Below are 25,385 nucleotides of genomic sequence, written 5' to 3'. Positions count from 1 at the left end.
GTTTTCCGACAAAATGAATTACGCAAAATAAGAGTTGCGGAAACAGCTTGCCGGAAAATGCGCCGAACGGCGCGAGAGGGTCTAAGTCAGTAAGAATAGCACATTGGGTTTTTGAAATAAAATAGATACCTCAAAATATGCATTTTGTTGGCTTTCAATACCAGAAATAGTGCTCGACGGCGGGGCTTCGCCCCGCGCTGGGGGAGCGCTGCGAACTCCCCCAGACACCCTTGCTAGCAAGGGCGGGGAGTCTACAATAAACAATAAACGTCTTCCGAAAAAGTCAGAATGTAATAAAGATTAATTTTGTACACACACACACATATATATACATAATTTCCCCCCCCCCCCAAAAACCCTCCCCGAAAAAAAATCCTGGCTACGCCCATGATATATATATATATATATATATATATATATATATATATATATATATATATATAACCTGGACGCTGATCTCAAAAACGGCTCTAACAATTTTTCTTAAAATTTTATGTTAGCCGGCCGAACAAAATTTCAAACAATAGCCTGTGAGGGAAAGCTCAGGAAGCACAGATAGAGCAAGAAATCCGAAAAAAACAAAAGGTGTGGGCATACATTAAGCATTGCAAAACAAGCCCTAGACTAAAACCCACAGGGGAAGAGAAAGTCCAGAATACCAAAGCAAACATTGAGAAGATCAGTAGACCAAAGATGGACATGGACCCAGCTGAGGGGCATTGCCTAGAACAGAATCTGATGGCGAAGTGCTGTTACGGCAAAAGGCTTCATTTGGAGTCAAAAGGAATAAGTCAAAGTCAAGTAAATCGCTGAGAAAAGAATTACTATCTCCTTGGCCACACGGTGAAAACCCTAGTTTGACCGTCATTATTTTTCAAGTAAAAAAATGAAAAAAAAAAAATTTAGCTAGAGAACTAGATCTAGGTCTAGATCCAACATTAGTTTTGAAAGGATTATCGCGTTCTTGAAAGGACGGGTCAAAAAATGTTTCATTGTTGTTTAATCTTACATTCATGAGTTGTTAAGAGAAAAACAATTGCTCTAGAAGCTGTATAAAGGAGATGTTTTTTTCTTGTTCCACTTTGTCAAAGATCATTTTTTATATTCTTTAGGCTTCGTCCGAAACAGAATCCAAACCATCTAGAAGAGGAAATATTCGATGAAACAAAATGTCCGCTGAAGCAACTGGCTGTGTTTAGCCTTTATGTTTCCGTCACTAGGGGAAATAAGAAAGTGAGACTGTCAAGTGTGAGAGTGTGTCGTGACAAGGTATGTGGCTAAGTCTCAATGACAGGATATTATCAGTCAACACCCCGCTAACAAGACTTATGTTTCTAGGACAGACTCTATTAGCGTGCCAGTCCCAAGTGCATTTATTTTTAGACTTTTTTTTTTACTTCATATGTTTCAAAGATACACAAATCGTAGGCCTACAAAAGTTCCATTATTTTGAAAACCATGTTCATCTAGACTTATATAAACACTTACTATCACTACACACCGGCTACGCCCGTTGATTTGTTGTCATGATTTATATTGTTTACTATGGCCGGAACATCCAATCCTTTTCGTTTCTTTCTTTAAGTTTCAATAGACGGGCCACATTTAAACGATCTCTTAACATATTTCTTAACCCGTAAATTAGTGTATCTGTTACAATGAAATTAAAAGGACCGTTCTCTTTCTCTCCCTCCCCCCCCCCCTCTCTCTTTCTCTCTCTCTCTCTGGAACTGCCCTTTTTTTTTTTAAGCCTGCGCATCTTGATTTCACCGACATGAATTTTTGACTTAATATGAAAAGACCCGCTTTATAACTCCAACCCCCTACACACACGCAGATGTGCTCTTGGTCCGTGAAATCTAGTATCACTTTTACTTATCCACTCCCCCAACCTCATCCCCTCGCTCTCCAGTCCACAACAAAAAGTTAGTTCTATGTAAGATCTCTGACTTTTCTTCGGCTTCTTAATTCAATATCTAATAAATCCGATGCTGCTTTCCGATCGTAACCACCGCCACACACACACACACAAACACTTATCTTCTTATCTTATCAAACTCCGTTTTCACAGTTTTCTGCCCTTTTATTACAATAACAACCCGTGGTTTTGTTATCATCCTCCGAATCTCCGATTGTTTAACAAGACATTTTCAGCTACAAAATTGTATATAAATAGCACCTTCGATTAGTTTAAACTTTTTTTTTGCATTCTTTAATCATAAGGCAATCAATTTACGGTATAAGACACCGCACACATTTCTTTAGACCATCAGTTTCAGGCTCAGATGAAGAATAAAAGAGTTACTTTATCCGAAGGCCCCAATAGAATTATTGTTTCCGATGCTACATTTATTTTTGGATTTCTTTCTTATAAATAAAATTAAGGAAATATCAATTTAGTTTTATTAATTGTAATCGTCTATTTAATAATTTCGTAAAACTTATAAAGATTACAAAATAGATTCTAGATTCTAGAAATGAAAATACCAATAAATAATTGCACAAGTAGGTCATGCCCGCTGGTCGGATGGATAACATCGTTCTTTCAAGCAGCTAACGGTGTCAACAGCACGGGTTCGATACCCGCTTGAAACTAAACATGTTCCACTATTATTGTGTTATCTATTTGATTCTAAGTTGTATCATGGAGGTATGGTCTATTTTTAGATGTAGATTTGAATGTTTTCCTTGCTGAGCTCTATCATGTCAAACTAGCTCACAAGAAACATTCTCTCTCTGGGGCCTTACCAGAGACGTACGTTAGTGTCGTCGTAACTTCTTAGCAAGTCATAGTTGCTTTATCTAGATTACAAATTAAAAAAAAAACATCGAATGCTAGAAACATACATTACCTATATAACATAATCCTTTTGTTGTTGTTGTTGTTGTTGTTGCTGCTAACAGTTATCCTTGGAGCTAGAATAACGCTGCAGGAGAGTATCAGCGATTAAAGTCATAAAACTCTTAGATAATTTGTTCCCTTCCTTTCGAAAACGCCATGAGTTTGAAATGATGTTTAAAACAAATGTTCTCTCTTATAAAGAGCTTTTCCACTAGCTGGTAGTTCATGGTCAACAAGGGAAATAGTGACTCTCAATTTCTCCTACAGGAGTAGATTTAAATGGTTGACCTTGTTTTGGTCTTCTTTTTTTTCGTCATTTGAAGATTGATTTGTTTTGTTCTTTAAGAATGGGGGTTTATTGTACTCAGCCCTGATTTGTTTGCTAGGAAAACAAAGTCTTTAGAGAACCTTATATCGGAATGAATAAAAGCAAAGAAATGTAAACACATTTTCTGTCGGATAGCAAGATGCAATCAATTTAAATGTACAATTGAAATTGCCAACAAAAAAAAAGTATTACTTTGAACTGATTAGGTAAAAACGTCCAGAACTTTGAACCGTGATTTGTATCCGCTAAAACCATCTGTATACTAGAGAAACTGGGCTGGTATTTTAAAGTGGGTTACCTGACAAGTGTTAAGGCGTGTCTGTGTTTGCATATGAGAGAGGAAGAGACCGAGTGAATAAATAAAATACTGTTTCTGCAATCTAGAGCTATTTTTTTTATGTTGTAGAACTTCATCATAATTACAAATGCTAGACTAATAACTTATCTAACCAAAAGTGAATATTCATGTGTTTAAATATAAATATCACGGCTCTAGTTTGTGACTGTTCTAGTTGCTTCGTGTTTCCTTGATTTGAGGGGTCCAAAACAGGCTTTATGTTCCAATGTCTAACCAAGGTTCAATAGCAATTTAATTGTATGCTCTTGTTTGATTTTTTAAATATTTTCGTCAATATGAGGATTTTGTCATAACTTTTATTTTATAAAACAACTAGATATAATGACTCACTCTGTCTGTCTGGTAAAAAAAGTTTATATATGTTATTTCTCCCACACCCAATCTTGGATCAAACTGAAACTTTGCACACTTATTTCTTTTATCCGAAAAAACAATAATAAAAAACTATTATTTAATAATTAATAATAATAATAATTTTATTTATAAAGTGCTGTTAACAAACAAAATGCAGGCTAAAGGCGCTGTAATAACATTACAAACACAAACACGAGAACTAAAATGACAAACTAATGTAAAAAAGTTTTAAACAGGAATGTCTTAGTGTTCTTCTTGAAAGTAGTGTAGCATGTAGTCTGTCTGAGATCAATGGGGAGTGAGTTCCAAACCTTTGGGCCGTGCACTGAAAAAGCCCGCAGACCCTAGCTTTTGAGGGATAAACGTGGCACCACTAGAAGTGATGAGTTCATTTAGCGCAGGGCTCTTTGAATGACATATGGAGTGATTAGTTCGCTAAGGTACAAGGGCATCTCATTGTTATAAATACACTGATGACAAAGTGTGGCCACCTTGTAATCGATTCTCGCTTTCACGGGAAGCCAATGGAGCGTGAATCGTATAACTGTGAGTCATCGGCAAAGACGTGGTATAAGATGCAGGTTGGCCGTATGACACCGCTGAGTGGATATGTGTACATAGTGAACAGTATTGGGCCTAGAACTGATCCTTGGGGTACTCCGTACTTCAAAAGTAAGCTTGTTGATTCTGACCCGTTAACAACGACACTTTGGGTGCGTTCAGTCTGGTAGGATGAAAGCCACTTTAGGACTATTCCTCCTAAACCAAAAGTGGCAGAGAATCTGACCATCATCATTTCGTGGTCTAGCATATCAAAGGCTGCGGACAAGTCCAGCATGGAAAGTAATTAATTAACTATTGGTAATTAATTATTTATTATTATTATATCAAATAAAGGAAAGAAAGTGTACTTTAAGTGGTAGTGAAAGTTTAATTAAACCCATTTATACTTTGATTTGAAGTTTCTAAAACTAACCAACTATAAAACCTTCTATTTTCATAAGCACCTATCTAGTACATTAGTTCCTCAACTTATTTGAAGAGGCTAGAGTCCTGGAGTTCGCATCCAAGTCGTTGAACTTTTTTTGTATGGATTCAAAAAGCGATCACGGTACTATTGACCCATTCTTTCACCCACCCCACCCCTTTCCCAATTGGTCCAGACAAGTGAAAGGTTCATAGGCGTAGTGACGAAGCCTAAAAGCAGGAAATGGCGCCAAAGAATTGGTACAACTAGTTCTAATCGCGTAGATGTAGTATTGCCAGGATAGATCAATTACAAATTAAATGACATGACTGATCCAAACTAATTGATACAATGACACTTAATATAAGCTTTATTTTTTAAAGTAATTTTTTTATAAGATTAGTGGTTTTTATTTGTTTTAGTGGGTAAGGGTTGTCATTATTTACTAATTGGCATTTTTCTGGGTAGAAAGACAGCCTAGATTCCCTAGTGCTATTAGAGCATGGAATGGGTTGCCTGAGCTAGCCAGGAAAACCAGTGACTTGGCAGAATTTAAGTCATTGATTAATATGCATGACTGAGTGCATGACGCGTAGGACGTAATCATCTTCTTTTTTGAAGTAACGTCTGTATTATATATTATATAAGATCTATGTTCTATTTTTTAAATATTTATGTATGACTGTATTTCTTGTAATTCTCTTTGTAAAATTTCAGTATCTTGTGTTGTTTTTATTGTTCTATGAATGATACACACTTTAAAAAAAAATATCTTTCTGTTTGCATAGTTTCTTTAATTTGGTACTAAACCAATATGAATATTTGGTTGGTATTTAATTTCCTATAGAGATATAGCTTTTAATGCAATTTAAGAATTCAAATGCTTTGTTGGTGTCTTTTTCTGCTAGAAATATTTGTTGGAAGTTAAATGCAGCCTGGTGTAATTAAAATTAAGTTGCATTGATTGCTGAGTAATATTTTGCTTAGGCGGATTCATCTCACAGGCTTTTTAACGACTCATTGATCCAGCTAGGCTACAAAAAATATAGACTTACATACATCAGTAGTTTAACTGGGTCTCATAACGTAAAGGAATGTTTGTGGAAGAATCTCCCGTTTAGCTCTGCTAGAGACTTAGTTTTGTACCGGTATTTCAAACCTAAAAAAAAGTTGTTAAGACTCTCATTTTAAAAACTCTTAATGAAACTGTGCGAAGTAAAATGTCTATAATAAATCGGATCTGGGTTTTTTTTAAAAAAAAGGAACGATAATTAAATTGGTTTAATCGTTCAATCAGATATTTTTATGTTTGAGCAAAAACTAATTCATTATCCTGCAGACGTGAAAGATATTTGAAATACGCAATGATCGACTGTAGGCCTGCATATTTTTTTCCCCCTGGAAGCTGAATTGCCTATTTCTTTTGAATAAACTCTGATTTGATGTCTAATAAATAAGATAAAACGAAATGTTTATATTACAAACACGTACATATGTTTTTTTTAAATTGTTCCTTTGTTTGTTTTTTTGTTTGTTCGTTTGTTTGTTTTTTAAAGTAAGAGTTCACAGTGGATAATATGTAGGATTGCGGTTCTCAATCTGTGAAAAGTCCCCTATATGGACTCAATAGGGAGAGTAAAAGGCTGTCACTGAGGGCGAGAATGTGTGTGTGTGTGTGTGTTTTTGTTATCAAAATAAGATTGATATTGGCAAAATTAGATTTATTTGAATAATATTAGTAAATTATGCTAAGATCTAGAGGCGCTGTGGCTGAATGGTAAAGTGTTTGGAACCGTGGGTCCAATTAACGATTTACTTAAAGAGTTAGAATAAACGTTTTATTTAGTTTACGTGTCTAGTACGAAACCACGGCTGCACTTATTCCATTTCGGCTATATCTAGGTCAGGAGGTAGACAAACGTCAACGGGTCAAAGAGCGCGTTCTGGTGCCTTGCTCAACACGACTTGACAACGATCATGTCCGTGGCTGTAAAATGTGCTCTAAAAGTCTCCCACTTTTCATTGTAGGTACGTGACTAGTTTTAGATCTACAGCGTTGCACACCTTTAATTTACATGCGCACTTTTTAGTATGATGTAGTGTGTGCGTTGTAGACGCCAAGATAATGTAATTTTGCAGATCACAATGCAGGAGATCGTTTGAACCCGGACACCGCTTTATGAGATTAAAGTGCTATCCCAGCTGGCGGATGTGAGAACCGTCTGGAGGGAGGGGTGTCACACACACAAAAAATGGAAACCCTGAACTGGAGTTAACACGAAAAAAAATGTCTGGCAGGGGCAGAAGAGTCTCTGAGTGTACATTTTTTTAATGGATCCAGATATAAATACAAAATATTTTACATGAATTTAGTATTTCAGTAAATAACATACAATGTTCATTTATGTATTTCAAAAGTGTCAGTAATAAATCTTCACTTTAAGATTGAAGAAAGAAGATTCCATAAGCAACTTATTAGTATTAAAATAGCCCCAAAATAATTACATTTCCCCATTTGCCCTAAAAAAATGAAGTAGGCCTAAGTTAATGTCATCGGAAAGTATTCTCTACTACGCTAATTATTCCGTCTGTCCGTCTAACACGATCTATTTGGTTTTTTTTTTTTGTTGTTTTTCTTGTTGTTGTTTACGTTTCAAAGCTTCACCTTGACCTATCTCTTAGTTTGTTGGACCGTTGGTGCGGGTGCACCACGCATCATTCTTCGACCGTCTTCCTCCCTGTCTTTTACCTTGGATAGAACCTCTTTCAATGACAGGCCCTTCCATTCTTTTATGTTGCCTTCCCATCGCTTTCTCTGTCTGTCTCTACTTCTTTTTCCTGGTACTGTTCCCTGAAGGAAGGTCGTTGCGAGCCCTGAAGACCTTATAATATGGCCATTGAATTTTAGTTTGCTTTTTTTTTTTTTTACAATAATTAGCAGGTCATCGTGTGGTTCAATTGCTGTAGCAACCCTGTAACTAATCTCTTCATTTGTGATGCAGTCTTTAAATGTGATACCTAGTATCCTTCTGTAGCATCTCAATTCTATTGCTAGGATCCTCCTCTCAGCGTCCAAGACTCGCAAGCATATAAGAATGTGACCATGACCACGGGGCGCACCTTTCAAAGCTAGGTTCTGTTTCTTTTCTTATGTTAAAGTCGACCAAAAAAAACTAACACGGCGAAAAGAAAATCTTAATCGACCACCGGCGGACAATGGTTATGCTTGACCTGGATGTGGCAAAATATGTGGGTCTCAGCTGGGGCAACGTAGTCACGGGAAATACTGCATTCCTCATTAATCTTAGGACTCGAATATAAGCCTTATTATGTAAATGATGGTTTTCTAAAGGGCCAATTTCTCATTGAAGGCATCAAAGAAGAAACTTTTTCCTTTGGTTAAAAGTTATTGTACTCAACGTGTATAATATCCTAGACCAGTGGTGCCCAAACTACGGCCCGCGGGCCAGATCCGGCCCGCGACGTGGTTCTGACAGGCCCGCCAAAACATCAGCACAAAATGTAGAAAATATAAAGAAAAAGGTTGAAAAATATATTTCCTCTAAGCTAGGACTCTCACGTTTCCTTTGATGTATTTCATACTAATCTATGTCTTGTTAGTTATTCGTGCTAATTTTTTTTCTATAAGAGCACAAGTTTGTTTGTTTTCAGCGACAAGAATTGACAGTTATTTTAGAGTCTTGGCTGTCTTGAGCTAGTTGTGTCCCATGTGTATAACGCAGCGCATCTTTTCTGCATCATTTTGGTTCAGGTACTGCTGACATCAACATGATAGGTGCCATTCCATGTAACATTTGTACATTAATGAAATGAGAGTATCGAAGAATTGGAAGTTAAAACTTCCAGAACAAATGGACAAATCTTTATTACATCTAAATTACCAAGCCAACATGTTTGATTTGTACAGAAAGTGTGGCTGTTTTAAAGAACATAACATAAAAAAGCATTCTAAAATCAACCATTACAAAAATATGGAGGCACTGTCGGCTTGAGCCGCTAAGAAAAGAGTCGCTAAGTTACGTCTAGAGGTGAGCGAGTGACGAAAGTATTTACCAACAAGTCAAGAAAAGGAGTCGACTGTAATGGATGCTACAGAGTTGATCACATTTTAAGAAGAGAAATGAAACATAAAAAATGTGCTTGCTAGCAGTGATGGAATAAAATCGGCCTGAAAAAAAATGCAGTTGAAACTGTGCCGCCTTTGTGGCATAACAACTGCAAAACGAGTGGACAATGTTGGTGAAAATCTCCATTCTAAACTAATTGAAATAGCAACAGATTTCGAAATAATTACTATTGACTCTGAGGAGTGTGCCAAACTGGAACTGATTAACTTAGAAAGCCAGACTTCCCAGCTTGAGAAATTTCGAGCAATACAAACAATAGATTTCTTCGCCGTGTTGTCTACATACTTAAACCTTGCACATTTCCGAAAACAATTGCTGTGTAGGATCACAATGTTTACAAGCACTTAATTTAGTAGGAAAACTGTTTCAGTTATAAGACACTTGAAACCCTTGTTACATAATTTACGTATGGCCGGATCCACGGGATTGTTATAAAACTATTTAAAATGGTTTAGTCTCTATTTCATTTTTCTGCATATTTTTTCATTAATGTGGCCCGCGACACGAGTGTCGGAAATTAAAATGGCCCGCAGACTGTATAAAGTTGGGCATCACTCTCCTAGACTGTTTGTTAAATGTTTTAAAATTATGCTTCTCATTCACATTTACATTCTTTCTTAAAACAAAACTGAACACCTTATTCAAAATGTAAGTAGCTTGTAGAACAGCAAACAGTTCATTTAGAAATACAAATCTTTATTGAAACATTTTTTGGGGGGTTTAACTAAGGTTAAATATCATTTTAGTTGAATGTTCTTGTTCAAAGATATTTTAAGAAAAGTTATAGCCTAATACTTTGTGTGTACGCTATGACCTTAGATCTCTATGTTCTAAATATATCAAACTATTTTGTCACGTGTTGCACTAAGTCGTCGCCCACGTTTCCCGGATCGAACTGATTTGTTAGTCCTTCAGGAGAAATTCAGTTGGACAATTCTTACTGATCTAACAGGAAGTACGTTTAATTTTGGCCAGTCAGACTTCATTGAAGGTGAAGAGAAAAGAAAAAAGAAAAAATCTGGTTAATGACTGTGGAGCCATTTTAAGCTTCCGTTCACCTCCTAAAAAAAGATCTCCTTTTAAAAGAAATAATAAAGTTATTTGATTTTAAACAATTTATTGTTATTTATAAAGTTGTCTGGTGGCCTCTGGGATAAGCTGAATTAGATATGCAATAATTTATAGCCACGACTTGTATAATAGCAAAACATCTTTCTTCAACGAACATCAACAGATCGACTTGCTTTGTCCACATTAGGAAGGAATGGAACTAGACCTCTGGACATTGCACAAAACAAACAAGACATGTTTAGAAAATTTCTCAATTCGAATAAATTTTACGAAATATTGTTTTTATTATTATATTATTATTACTATTAATATGTGTTCATTTTTCTAAATCTCTTGCGACTCAACTCTATGGAGCGCAGATGATGTCATGGTTTATATGTTTCTGTTTTTCTGTTTCTATGGCCGACAGTTGACGAAGATGTTATGTGGTAAGCACAACGACCGACCGCCTTTCCCAGTGTATGTCAGGTACCCATAGATTATAGATAATACATAAAATAACGTTAGCACTATCAAACTTGCTTTTTTATCCCTTAGGGCCTCTATATGTTCTATTATAAGAATCTCCTTTCACTTTCTTGTTTCTTTCAACATCCTCGGTATTGACGGGATTTCCGAATAAAAACGAAATCTCATCACAGCGGTTCCTCATTAACTCGACGTTATTTTGGTACTTTGGCTATAATATTGTTTTAAAGTCATTCTAAATGAGATAAAACATGTCTACCAATGTGCTCGTGTTGTCAGTGCGCTATTCTGTGCACATCGCTATCAAACTCAGCAAGTAAAGAAACTTTTTTTTCAGGTCAGGGAATGCCTTAGATTTACAACAATTGGTGTCTGGAAGTGGGATTGGACGACTCAACGGATTTTGTATTGAAACCTGCCTTTTTACCTGCCTGGGTGGACCACTTCCAGGGCCGATTTTGAGTTTGTGTTTCCACACAAACTGTCTTTGTATGCTTGTTTAAAGTATAATTTATCATTAACAAAGAATAAACAAAAAAAAGTAATAAAGAAACTCTGATAAGGCCCGATTTCTAGCAATCAAATTTTTTTTTAAATAGGTACAAAAGTTTTAACGTAAACACATTAAACACACGACAAGAATATATAATATTAACAATATGTTACTATCCAGTGAACGATTTGTCTGTGAACTATTTGTCGATGAACGAATTGTCAGAGAACGATTTGTCTGTGAACTATTTGTCGATGAACGAATTGTCAGAGAATGATTTGTCGTCTGAACGATTGTCGGTGAACAAGTTATCTGTGAGCAATTTTGTCGGTGAGCGATATGTCTGGTGAACGAATTGTCGGGTGAACGAAATGTCGGTTGAAGGAATTGTCGTGAACGATTTGTCGGTGAACGAAATGTCAGTGAACGAATTGTCGAGGAACCCTTAGCCTTTTTCTCCATAAACCAGGAGCAAGAAAGAAATTAAAAAAAAAAAAGCTTGTTCTTGTACTCGAGCGCCCTTGTGTTTCTGACACCCGAATTATAGGGCTGTAGATATACATATATATTTTCTTTGGGGGGTATTTATATTTATTTCATTCATAGTATTTTAATTCATAAAATAAATACAACTTCAGAGTATGGGTATAACCAGCAATGTACAGGCAGGACACCAAGGAATGCTAAAACATTCTCTAGTAAGTGAAAGTACATGTCCTGAAGAAGTCCACTGGTCTGGGCTAAACTAATGTATTTCATTCCTTCCCAGCCAATAATGTTCTTACTTGATTACACCTTGCGTTCCCTGATGGAGTGGACTGCTCTCCCTTTGATTACCAGGAGGGACATTTCGCGTATTCGTTAGCTGTCTAGGCTAGACTATCTGAACTAGCACCTACCGAACGAGTGTTGCTGACCCACTCATTTTTTTTTTTTACAAACAAATTAATTTTTTTTTTGTACAACCAAACTAGATCTAGATAGAGCGAGTACCAGCACGTTGATACAGAGTATACAAAGAAAAGAAAAGTGAGCGATATGAAACAACAAATACATAATCATAGATTTTAAAAGAGAAGAAGAAAATAGGCAAGCACTCTGTTTCACTCCAAAGCCTTCCTTTAACCGAGTAACTATATCATATGTAGATATAGGCCTATAGGCCTATAGCGTCACGATAAAATTATAAAATAATAAAAGCAGAAGTAAATACATAGCCTACTATAATGTTTAGGTGAAAAAAAAAAAAAAAAAAGCACGAAACACAAACACATTAAAAATGTCTAAATTAGTTTTGGTGTTTCTCCTTCCGATACAAGAATGTTCTTGCTACACAAAAACCTGGTTATTATGTGTAACAGTTGATCTAAATCTAGATCAGAAGACACCAGGCCAGAACAAAAAAATACCGATACAGTTGAGGAACTTACATCTAGTATAAACATGGACAAAGAAAATCGATAAGTCTACAATTGGAAAACAGGCGAAGTCCGGTAGGCCTACCCAAAAAATAATTCTGGAGTCCAGTCGTTGCCTTCAAAAGCCGCCTCCCATCGGTCATAAAGTGGTTGGGCCTAACTTTTGTGTGCAATACAGCATTATCTAAATCTGAAACTGTCCACACACTGACTCATACACAAGTCATAGTTAATTCAAGACGCTAAGCGGGGATGTCATTTTAGTTTTCAATAGGAGTATTAGCACTTCAATTAAACCATTCAATAAAATGTATCTGTCTTCAGGGCCGCCGCTACCTATTGTGCAATGTGTGCATTGCACGCAGGCGGCCAACTTTAGGGGGGCGGCCAAATCATTATTCCAATGCTACTTTTTAAAAAAAATTAGTTAAATAAAAAAAAAATTATTTAAATATTGTATATAAATATTAATTATTCCATTATCCTTTGAAAATATAAACGATATTCGTACATGATAAATTATTTTGGAAAGTAGAACAAAAAAAATTAGAGCAGCGAACGAAGGATTCTCAAGGGTTTTTCCATAGGCGCCTACTCATTTCCGGCCTTGAATTTTCGCTGGTTGTTTGTAATATTTGTTTTGAGTCGAATAGCCTGCACCGTAAGTAAATCTATTAACGGTCATTAAAAAGTCAATTTTAAAAATATTTTCACGGGGTGGAGGGGTGCTAGTTCCTCTCAAGGGGAGGGGGGAGGGCGCAACGTCCTGACAAAAAGGTATGTGTGTGTTTCCTAGGGCGGCAGTATGAGGTTATTAAGCGATTGATTGGTGGATATGCAGTGACGATGATGAAATTAGCGTACATATTGCAAATGTGAGACGATCTTAAGACATCGACGAGTAAAGACTTTATTGTTGTTGTGAGCTAGAGTTTGTTTAAATATCAGTTTATTTCATTAGTATTAGATCGATATTTTATCTCAAATTGAATCGTGAATAATAACAGTTATATTGAGTTTTTTTAGTGCACAAAGAAATTTTGTTCAAGTTACTTAAAGTTTATTTATTTAAAAATATATATATATATAAAACGCCTACATCCGTTCAGTTATACTAGCTGTCTTGAGCTACAAGCCAACAACAGGAAGGGGAGGGGCGGAACAAATGTTCAGACCCCTTGCCGACTAGAACGGAAACCTGCCGTACCTTTAATTCTACTTCCAGGAAGAACTTTTAATAGCGCATAACAATTATGTAGACAACAACAACAAAGTTTCGGTAAAATTTCATGACGTTAATTTGGTTTCTATACACAGTGTTCTATCAATAGAGGCTAAATGAAAAATAAAACCTAAAAATTGTGACTAAGTTTCTTTTCTTTTTTTATAACATTCTAAAAAAAAAAACAAAAAAACTCACGGACTTCACAGTGTAAGCCTACATCGCTCCTCTGGGCTCCCAACTTCTAAAGGGGGCTCGAACGAAAATGTCATCTAATGAGTCGCCACCCGGGAATGTGAGAAACACTGCCTTACTATGTTGTTTAAGTGACTTGTACTTTGGATTTTAAACTCAAGAAAAATATTCAGCGCTGACCTGCTTCTTTTGTTGGATAAATTTGTAGTCAACTCTGAATCCGTGTATGTCAGATGATTGTGGATACAGTGCACATCTCTCCAAAATACAATCGTGATAATTATTATAGCTTATGTATTTCGAGCTTTTTTTTTTTTCGGATTATGCTTTAACTTACAATAACAAACAGGTTAACATATCCACGTCCAGACCATAAAACACTGTTGAGCAGACAAGGTTATCAAGAAATTGTAGGCCCTATATAGATCATGATCATTTACACTGTTCGTTGTAATGGTTTGGTTTTTGGCACATCGGCACAATTTTAGGTCATGTCGTGCCTGTGTTCATTGTAATAAACCCGCCGCAGCTCATCAATTATAATCGTTGCAAATACAGGAGCATAAGCGAGTAGTCATAAAGAGATTAGTTTGAATGGTGTTCATTGAGAACCAAGATGTCAGATTTCTGTAGGTACATATACCCGAAATTGTTCCTAGTGCATGGTTCATAGTTGTACTTGAGGGATACAACAGCGGTGCGAATATGAATGGGAAAAAAAGGAATGGCCTACAAAAAATGGATTTAAATCAAAGGGGACTTTTAGAACAGTGTCCAGCTCAGTCTTAATGGAATTTTTTGTTTCTAGAGGGAAAGAAATGAGAGGGGGGGGGGCATTTTTAATTTCGCACGCAGGCGGCCCTGTGTCGGCTGTGTGTCTTTAATAAAAAGGTTCAAATAATGAGTACAATCAATTACAACCGGTAATCAATTATACCAACTTGAAGAATTTTATCTCAAAGTTAAAGCATTTGTTTCCATAACAGAACCAAAGGTAGGGAAGGAACTCGTTCCCAAGAAGTCATCAAGTCACCGCTCATGAAAACCCATCGGTTTGTTTAGATTTGGTCTTATTACCCTTTCGTTTTTAATTTATTTGCCTACACTAGAAACTTTATTATGGTTCAATGGGTAAACCAACATTTATATCATTACTATATACTATGTATTATTGCCAAGATGGTCCTGGGTGTATGGTCCAGATGTAATCCTCTGCAACTCTAAAGGAGCACCCAAACGTCAAGAAAAACGGAAGAAATGATCGCTACACAGAGATTTGGGTGGAAGAAATTGCTTTAGAACTATCCACACTAAACAACTGCTTCAGATAAAAAAGAAACTAAAAGATCTACAGATTTTGCTTTAACGTAGTTTTCTTTTTTTACGAATAAGGGCTGTTAGATCACTTACATTAAAGTTCTGTACATAATTATTATTTATGTTTAAAACAAATAGCCTGGACAACCAATAGTCCCCAATCACATTTTTGGGTATTAACAAGCAAATATGATTGAGTCTAAATTAATAAACAAAAAAAGAAAAATTAAATAACATGTAACTAGAGATTATTTAGGTTGTAAATTTGCCCATATTGTCCTGCCCAAAAAAAAAAATACATTAGGGGTTTGTTATGAAAATGATTTACTGTATTAGTAGTCATTCTTAAATTTACAAGTGCATGTAAGAATGTGTTCACAAAATGTGTGTTGTCTTTCTTTGTATTCAAGCCATACTATGCGGGCATGGTTTTCGACTTGTTTTATTATGTTTATAAAAGGGTTGAACTGTTTCTTTTTAAAACAACAAAGAAATTTGATACCATTTTGTCCTAGTTTGAATCCAGACTCGAGCAGAGACTTGTGCTTGCTGAGCGTCTAAAGGCAGCATGGAAACCTTCTCCCAATCACAAAAAGAGATTGGACCATAGTGCACTGAGCATATTATAAGCATGAAAGATGCACTGTATAAAAGCAATTTTTAACAAATTTAAACTAAGAAAATATTATTGGTGAAACAATGTATTTATTGATGAAATTGTATTCAAATTGTTCAATACATGACAAGGAAAACATGATTGTTTCCCTTAAAATAAGAAATTCTGTGGACCAGACATTTAAAAACAACAATAGTTAATCTTGCCTTGTCTTGAGGAACTTTTTGGTTACTTTATCTTTTTCTCTGGAAATAAAACAAATAATTTTGTATTTATTTCATAACAATATCTGCAACATCAAAAGTAATACCCAACAGGTAACAAAAAACTAAAAAAAATTTTTAGCAACAAAAAAAAATTAGAAAAATCAATAAATCAATAAGATATTATTGTAGTATAATTTGCAGTCTTAACATTATATTTTGCTACATATGACTTACATAATATAGACAACAGCACCCCAACCAGAAACAGCATCACGATCAAAGGCATTCATGAGGGCCTGTGAGATAGTTTCAAACAAATCATCTGGACCCTAGAAAAGAACAAGTCAACCTTTAGTTTTATATAATTGATGAGATTTTCACAAGATCAGGATAATTTTTTTTTGTTAAACTAAATACATGAGTTCAAGTATATTTACTTGAAAATGTGGTCAAAGAATGAGTATTATAAATGTTTGTAGAGCTCAATCTTAACTCTTAAAAAAAGTAACCACATAAGGCACACAGTTATCATTTTTTAAAAACTACTTTTGATATACTCATATGATTAATGAAAATACTGAAGAATATTTCTAAAAGAAATTTTTAAAAAAATAAAATTAGGTATGGTTTGTTGCGATATAGTGGGCAGTAGGTCCAAACAGTTTCTAGTTTCGAGAGACATTCCTCTATCACTTTCCAAAAACTGTTACGTCCTCAGTTTCTCTCCTATACACTAGTATACTACAACTCTTAGATTTTCCTACTATCCACTAGCATTCTACCCTTACAGATTTAATACTTCATTTCAATTAATAATATGAGTTCAGAAATCCTAGATAACATGCAAGTCATTCTTTAAAAAATCCAGATTAGTTCATTCTGGCCCAAACTAATGTAATATAAATACCATACTATTAATGTTCTGTTTTTACTATAAGGTTTAAATTACCAGTTATTATGTAACTGCATTCTTCAAATAAGATGGGTCATTGTGTTGGATATGCAAGGCTTCTTTAAACTGCCTATACAAAATACTTTATCTCTCCTTCATCTTTAGCCCTTCTATTGATTGACTTTTCAGAATATAGTTAATCTTTATTCCTTCTTACCAGGTCTGGCTCCCAAAGAGATTCACACATGCCATACATCTGTTCTGAACAAGTTCCACTGACTACAAAATCATTGGTTTCCATTGGACAACCAATAAGATCCATTGAAGCTATGTAAGGCTCACCCGTCTTAGGATCAAGTCCAGCTATGACTGGCTCTATAAAATAAGGACCAAACCTGAAATATCAGATTAGAAGCATCGTAAATATTGCACTCTAGATATTGAAACTATTCAATACAATGTGAGATAGTTTTGATAAATATGGATACAGATTCAAATAGAAAAGCAACACAGTCATAAAATGATAACAAGAACCTTAATTAAAACTCAAAGCCTATTTGATCCAAACAGGCACAATCTATATTTAGACAATCTGTTCCTTGTATGCAAAAAGTGTTCATATGATTTATAAACATTCCCAAATTAATATTTTTGTGCCTAATGTTAAGTCAATCAGACTACATGTAGAACAGTGTTTCCCAAATTGTGTTTCCATGGAACACTGGACGTAAATAGGTGATACACAAACTACTCAAATAATTAACTAGTAGGCCACAATGTGAATTACTTCTCTTAAAAAAAATAAAGTGTTCCTCTAAATACTCAGAATTTGCTAAGTGTTCCGTTAAGAAAAAGTTTGGGAAACACTGGTGTAGAAAATGCTTAGAATTTGCTTAGTTTTTATCTCTGAAATACTAGAAGTTTCTCTGACAAGCTGCTTTTCAGTTTTGGAAATTTTCACTTGAATCACACATTTTTTTTTCTACTTTTGTCTAGTACATCTCTATATATAGTATGACATTTGAGACTACTCATTTGATAATCTTTTGTTTGAAACAAATATAAATCAATATAATCATAATCAGCTGGAAAGGTTACCTTTTTTCATAAAGCAAATTTGAAACCATACTCATAAATGTCTTAGGCTTGATTCTCCTATTTTCTCTAAGCTCATACATATTAAGACGAAACTTTAACCTCTGTAGCCTGGGAAACAGAAAAAGTAAAGTGTTTAAATATGCAGGGCATAAAGTTTTATTGAAGAAACACTAGTAGATAAGTAAGTACATACAACAGATGACAAAAAAGTGAAGCAACTTACACTGTCTGCACATCTGTAGCAAGGCCTGGTAACCCCAAGTACAGATGGGGTCCCATTTCAAAAATTTTATCAAAATCCATGCTGACAGTCTGTCCCTGAATACCAAAACGTCTGTCAGCTGCAATAGCGACACAGTTTTTCCCTTTCATAGCCATAATGGCAGCACCATTGTAAGCCAAAATGCTCTAGGAAAAAAAAATTTGCTGTAAAATGTACTTTAACATCACCAAATAAACACACACTCAAATAGATATAGACAAAACTGAGTAAGAGTCTAACAATTATAATAATAATAAATCTCTATTATCCAAGAGGTAATTTGTCTTACGATTGTTCATTTACTATATAGATAGATCTAACAATATATTTAATATTATGAATGAATGGCCATGTCTTCAATACCTAAGATTAAGGGGGGAATGGTAGTCAAAATGCATTTTTTTTTAAAACTTAGCTATTTTATGTTTTTAAGTGTTTTATAGATAGAAAGCTTATTTAATGAGCTAAAAAATAATCAAACCAGAAAAAAAAAAAAAATTGACTGATGAGGAAAATTGCATTAAAATAACAAATTTTTGTATATATATGAAAAAGCAATATTTCTCAAAAACCACCTGCAAGAATTCAATGCAACTTGCCACAATTATTTATAATATGAATTTGAACAAAATGTTTTGATCAAAATTCAAATACATTAAGAATTTTTTTTTTTAGAATTTTTGAAATTTTATGCTTTTAAAAAATATTTTTTTTTTTTTTTTCCATTTTTGCATTGTTATAACTTTTTTGTTTCTCAGTATTTAACAAAACTGTCTGTAAATGTTGTAGAACTATATATTTCAAATATGTGGTAAAAATTTGAACCTAATACGATAGATCATCTCTGAAAAATTTTGATCCTAACAAATTCACATTCGATGAATTCACATAATAGAGAAAACACAAAAACAAAAATTAAAAGCAAAATATATATTTATTACAACAGCTTAGGTGATACGAAACTATACTTTTAAAAACAAGTGCCATTTACTCACATTTTACAAGTTACAAAATCTGAAAATATAAACTTGGTGAAAAATAGTAACATATTACATTAACAAATATACCTTGAACACAGTTAAAAAAAAAATATTTTTTTTTTTACATTTTTTAAATGAAATAATTTTTTAAAAGGCTAAATTTATTGGATGTAGCAATTGGATACAAATGAGTGTGGCATATCCTTTATAAATATTAGATAAGTACTTAAAAAAAATATTTTTTCTTAGTTTTCGTCAGACATACAAGTTACAGGTACATAGAAATTTTAATGTAAAATATTTGTATGACAAATCACACTTAGATGCAATGATTTTAACACAAAGATATAATAAACAAATATCAATAATATGTAAGAAAAAAAGATATTAAAATGCTAAAAAAAATATAAAAATTGGTTAAATCCCCCCCCTTCCACCTAATATTTACCACTCTCATTCATAACTATGGCCACCCTCTGAACGGAAATATTCTTGCTGGGCAATAATTTGTGCTGAAACTATTTCTTTTCTTCTTCTCTTTGCCTCTACACTTTCTTTTTTTCAGACTTTGATACACGTTTGGCATCTCTTCTTTTCGCTTTCAACAATGATGTATTTTTGATGGGGCAACCAATATTGGACATAAAAATTTATGTAAGCCCAAACTACCGAAATTGAACTCAGAAACTGCCAAGGCTGTACCAATCTCTACTCTTTTTTTGCCCAAAAATGTTTGTTTAGGGCAACGCGCCCATATTTTGGAATGTATACTTTCATTGGCATTTTGTGCCATGCCTCCCAAACACCTCTCAAGAAGAATGTCTGATGTCAGACGCTCATAAATGGGTCTAACTTTGTCAGCAACATTTTGCGAGATAAAGCTGCTGCTCTTACCCTTATGAGATGGTGGAGAAAGCTTGTGAGCCAAAGCTCTTTGCCAAAAACACCAGGACATTTTTCCAGTGGGACAACAATCATGCTGTGGCCTTTCATCTGTTGATGATGCATGATTAAACGTTGTCATAATTTTTTTTCCAGAGTTTCTCTGTGGTAGAGCATTTGCTTGACACAGCTTTTTTGTAATAGCGCTGGAGCAGATTGATTTTAACCTGAAACGATATAGAAGAAATTATCAGTCACTTTCAGAATAGAAGAAATTAGAAATAAAAATACTATTAGTCTAGTCAACAATACCAGAACATTTAGTAAAATATAGTCACCTGAGATAAGCTACAGTCACCTGAGATAAGCTACCAGCCTTGCATCCACCAAGAGTCGTGCCTAATTTTGCCTCATTTGTCACTAGATTTCTGAGTGCAGTACCAAGCCGTTTTGAAACATGGTTTATACATTCCTCTTTTTTTATAGGGACACTGTAAGGTGCAAGAGACTGAAGTTCTTTGTACGTTTTATAGTCTCCATCACTTACAAAAGTGGTGTAGCGGAAGCCAAGGTTTTGTGAACGTAGCCACATCACTTTTGCAACATTGACCTCCATTAGGCCAGAAGAACCAGAATGGTTTATAGTGCAGTCCAGCTCATGCCTCTTGAACCATTCATCGTAAACTGCTTTTCCTCTCTTTAACATGTTTTTGCCAGTTGTTGAGCATTTCTGTCAAATACATTAAGTAAAATTTCAATACAAATTTGTTACTTAAATTCATTATATGCATTTTTTAAAATAATACCAGTTGTCCTAATATGGGCCTGCTGCTAAAAAAATAATTCTCACCTGACAATATGTTGACATCACATGAAAATCAACAGCCAATCCAGTGGTAGTTTCTATAACAACTCCAAGGCCATGCTTTGATGTGTGGCCCCTTTTCTGCCATGAACCATCGAAACTAACAGTAATGTCTATAGTATCTTCTTACTTGTTGCTCCGTAAAAACTTCTTACTTTTTCAACAGCCTTTGCTCTGATGTCCTCAATAAAAGTTTTATTTTTATTTTCATAATTAAATTTTAAATGGGCACTATATGTCTTGCTGGTCATCGAGTCAATGCCTAGTGCCTCACAAAATGATTCCATGCCAGCATAGCCCAAGCCAATGTTTAGAAATGACGCTACAAGACGTCTGTTAATTTCATAATGTTTGAAATCAACTATAGATTTAGAAGTTGCGTCTGTGGCATGAAGGGTTTCACAGTGCAAACATTTAGCTTTCAACATAAAAACTGATGCAGTTCTCTTTTCCATTTTGAGTGTCAGTTTGTTTGAACAAAATTCACAACCTATTTGGCCAATAAAGGTATGCAAAATGTCAGTGTCTATAAATGCAAATGCTGGTAATGTTGGACCATTTGGATTTGCTTGCTCTTGTGTGTCAGCCCCAAAAAAGTCTAATTTTCTTTTAGATGCAGACTCTTTTACTGGGATTTCAGTCTCTTTACTGCCACTAAATTCAGCTTCTGGTGTAGCAAATTGTTGTGGTGTATCTCTCTTGGCTAGTTTGGCAGCTCTTGCTTTAGCCATTACTTCTCTGTTAGAAGCTTTCTAGGAGCTAACATTTCTTTTAGATTGACGAAGTGTTGCTTGTTTTGTGGGTCCCATTTTCTGTAAAAAAAATATTTAAAAAATGAATAAATATCCATAAATCCTAAGTAGATATATAAGTTCAAAAATATATTAAAGCTACAGAATCTATATTAAAGACTAGCTCTGGTGTTTCAAAAAAATATATATAGGTGTGATCTAGATCTATGAATTATTATTACATTAGCAGCTACTGGGTCTGAGCTAGAGAAGTTTGACTCCAACTCGAACTAGTCTAGACCTAGATCAAGTCTAATCTGAATCTAGATATATCTAGATATAGATCTAGTAAATAGACTTAGAATAAAAGTCTAGTAAGTAGGTCTACTACTACTAAACAACTAGAAATGATCTAAGTTGGATCTATCAATAGTAATTAGTATCAATCTACTCTTTTTTATTATCATAATTATGATCAATCATTTATTTTTATTTGATTTATTATACCAGTCAGTAGGCTACGTATAGATCTAGATCTAATATTTTATCAACAAAAAAACATTAAAGTATAAATTATATTTACCTTATAATTCTTTTTCTGATTGCTGAATAAAAATGCTGCACTAGAAAATAAGCAAGAGTTAAAAAATAGTTGAATAGCTTGAAATGTGTGAGTTATCCAAAGCATAAGAAGGCTCAAGATGGCGGATAAAAGTAAACATGAAGTGATGCATTGTGGTCCACAGTCGAGAGGATCCTGATGTCATGTACTAAATATAGCTAACCTATTTCATTGTGACCAATGAAATTACAGATTTTACTCAACAGTGACGTATTTCAAATTTATTTTCTAGTTTAGTGAGGTACAAAAATAAATAGGAAAATAGGTCAACAAGAAAGCCATTAGGATACTGTAAAAAATGAGACCAAACATGGCGTCGTAGATGCCTTATGAATGGGCGTTGTTAAGGGCTAGAAATGGTCTTTTTTGGAAGCACATAGAAAATTTTAGAATATTTTTATTTGACATATGTTGCTCAAGTCCATTTTATGCAATAATAAGATTATAATAACCTAAATTTAAATAATAGAATGTGTTTATAAGAGGTTAATCGTCAAAAATGCATTTTTTGAAAAATTGTTTTTTTTTTTTAAATCATCATTTTTTACTTTTTTGAGTACCATTCCCCCCTTAAGGATAAGTGCAGTGTTTCAAGTGACTGTAAACCCAGTTGCAACATACATATTTTGTCACATCTAATGCAGACAAAGTTATTGTCTGCCATGGGTCTACCTAAGTTTTCTTTTTGTCTTTTGCATTCATCTTTAGCAAGGACTTTTCCTTGGGACTCAAATGTGTGTCCTGCTCATTATGAGAGCACTCCAACTGTCTCAGAGACCATCTGCTGCCGGATACTTTATGCAAAATAGTGTCTAATTTAATCTTTAAAGCACTTGCAAGGGGGACCTATGCTTTGCAAACATTTAAGCTCAACAAAAAAATATCATCTTTGGCAAGCAGTCATCCCCCATGCGATGTGTCAAACCCAGCGCAACTGTGAAATTGTATTGCTTCTATACTATCCACACTGGCATCCAGCGGAATGTGGTTATTTGTAAGATGGTCTTGCAAGTGTAAGGTCTTAGAGCCATACAAAAAAGTTTCTCACATAGTGATATATATTCCTTAAAGAGTTTTGTGTGTTTGCTTTTGTCATTAGTGATAGTGCTTAGTATTAGGTGTATTTGATGATAATGTGTATTTAGTTACTGATTGGAGGCCCAGTGGCTGAGTGGTTAAGCACTTGTCTTCCAAACCTGGGGTTCTGGGTTCAAATCTCTGTGAAGACTGGGACTTTGAATTTCATGATTTTTAGGGTGCCCAAGTCCACCAAACTCTAATGGGTCCTGACTTCAGTTGGGGAAAGTAAAGCCACAGGTTGGTTGTTGTGCTGGCCACATGCCACCCTGCTCATTAACCATTGGCCAAAAAAACAGATGACCTTAACATGCCTTAACATCATCTGCCCTATATATCACAGGGTCTTAAAGTTAAAGGGGAACTTTACTTATGTCACTGATAAGTGTGAATTGTGAATACTTTTAGTCACAGAATCGGTAGCTAGTGTCAAAGAATGATTTAAAATTTATATAGATCTAGTAAATAAAGTAAAAAATGATTATCATATTCATTGCCCAGGGTCAGACTCGACCTAGATTCTAGATCAAGAGATTCAGCAAGAGTTTAACAGAGTTAAACTATATATAGATCTAGTCTAATTACTATTTCTTGTCACTGTCACTCAATCATTGTCACTGAGCCTCGGACTGGGTGAGGTCTTTACTGAGTTTACTTTTAGTCTATTATTATCTTGACTGTATAAATATATAGATATCTGAAAATCCGTAAAACCGGAAGTTAAAAAATGGCGTCAAATTTTGAGATGGGTTTTTCTTACTTTCTGTACATAGGCCCTTAATTGAAATCGATTATGATTTTAAATCCATGGAAATCGTAGCTAAAAGAGTTGTATATAGATACATTTTATATTAAGGAACACTTATTTCTACCAAGTTTTATCACGATTACTTTATTTTTTCAATTGTTATCGATTATAATGATGAAACTTAAATTTGCACTGCTCCCTATGGGATTTTTTATTTTTTACTTTTTTTGAAAAGTAAACTATTTTATGACTTAAATCTTGCCTAGGCTAGTAGATATAGCAATTATGTATTGGTCTAAAAAGCTTTTAAAGAGTTTAATTTATTTCTTCTATTTTATTTATAATTTTAAAGGGCATTTGAAAAATATTGTTTCAGACGATTTTGATCCCACTTTTAAAATATTTTGTTAATTTCTCCCATCACAACGTCGCCATTTTGTCCACACCCCTCAGACATTTCTTGTAGCTCTAGACCCGAAAATTTGTTTATTTTATCAATTTTTACATTCTAAACAATTGAAGTTCATAATTATAAAAATAAATGAAATCAGATTTGTGAGCTAGAAATTTACTTATAATACTAGATCTACTATTAAATTTCTTATTTAATAAGTAGATTTATCCTCTACGAAACTCAATTCCAACTTTTTAACTTTTTGAGCGGGGGGTGTGTCTCGCTGGCTTAGTGAGCGAGACGCTCTCATCTTCGTTGTTCCATGTCAACCAATGTTAGGTCAAAACGCCACCAAAAAAATCATAACTTTCTAATTGTTTAACTTACATTCATAATTTATACACCATTGGAAAGTTCTTTCAAAGTATTTTAATAATTTACTAACGAAAAATTGTTTTTTCAAAGATAATTTTTTTATTTCACATCCCTACATAATAGTACATAGAGTCTAGTAATAGTTTAAATCTTAGACTTAGACGTTAAATTCTAGATCTATCTATAGTCTAGATCTATAGCCTTCTAAAGAATGTAATATTAAGTCTATAATTTTGAACTAATTTGTTTACTAACCATCCTATCTTAATACTGTAGATCTAGATTTTAAATCTTGATATCTAGATCTAGAAGTTTGGAGCTTTGAGATGTCTAAGTCTAAAGCAACTGAAAAAGTGCAAAATAATTCACCGGAAGCGCTAATGGTTTCTCTGTTAAGCTAAAACTCGGAATAAATTCGCCTTACAGACCTATATAAACTATATAGATCTAGATCCA

At 34.3% G+C, this 25,385-nt stretch overlaps 2 protein-coding genes across 4 annotated transcripts; both read right to left on the bottom strand.

Moving 5' to 3' along the window:
• Positions 1–15,866: 15,866 nt before the first annotated feature.
• LOC106073694 (proteasome subunit beta type-3-like) lies at positions 15,867–25,344 on the bottom strand. Its single transcript, XM_013234321.2, has 6 exons — positions 25,185–25,344; positions 18,217–18,401; positions 17,994–18,101; positions 17,113–17,290; positions 16,238–16,332; positions 15,867–16,042 (listed from the first exon to the last, which is right to left on the bottom strand). The coding sequence occupies exons 1-6, from the start codon at positions 25,185–25,187 to the stop codon at positions 15,994–15,996; spliced, it is 618 nt and encodes a 205-aa protein (XP_013089775.1). The 5' UTR covers positions 25,188–25,344; the 3' UTR covers positions 15,867–15,993.
• On the bottom strand, positions 18,408–25,058 carry LOC106067494 (uncharacterized). Of its 3 annotated transcripts, none has more exons than XR_008775022.1 (4): positions 22,297–25,058; positions 20,968–21,794; positions 20,476–20,847; positions 18,408–20,344 (listed from the first exon to the last, which is right to left on the bottom strand). XR_008775022.1 is itself a non-coding variant. In XM_056012465.1 (4 exons), the coding sequence occupies exons 2-4, from the start codon at positions 20,983–20,985 to the stop codon at positions 19,837–19,839; spliced, it is 918 nt and encodes a 305-aa protein (XP_055868440.1). In that variant the 5' UTR covers positions 20,986–21,794; positions 22,297–25,048; the 3' UTR covers positions 18,408–19,836. The 3 variants fall into 3 exon arrangements, 2 of the variants coding, with proteins under 2 accessions (XP_055868440.1, XP_013082132.2); XM_056012465.1 differs by having other exon boundaries at positions 20,456–20,847; positions 22,297–25,048; XM_013226678.2 differs by lacking the exon at positions 22,297–25,058 and having other exon boundaries at positions 20,456–20,847; positions 20,968–22,261.
• Positions 25,345–25,385: the final 41 nt, after the last annotated feature.

The sequence above is a fragment of the Biomphalaria glabrata genome, chromosome 1 (assembly GCF_947242115.1).
Source record: "Biomphalaria glabrata chromosome 1, xgBioGlab47.1, whole genome shotgun sequence".
Taxonomy (NCBI): Eukaryota; Metazoa; Mollusca; class Gastropoda; family Planorbidae; genus Biomphalaria; species Biomphalaria glabrata.
This window is presented reverse-complemented; position numbering and strand designations above follow the sequence as displayed.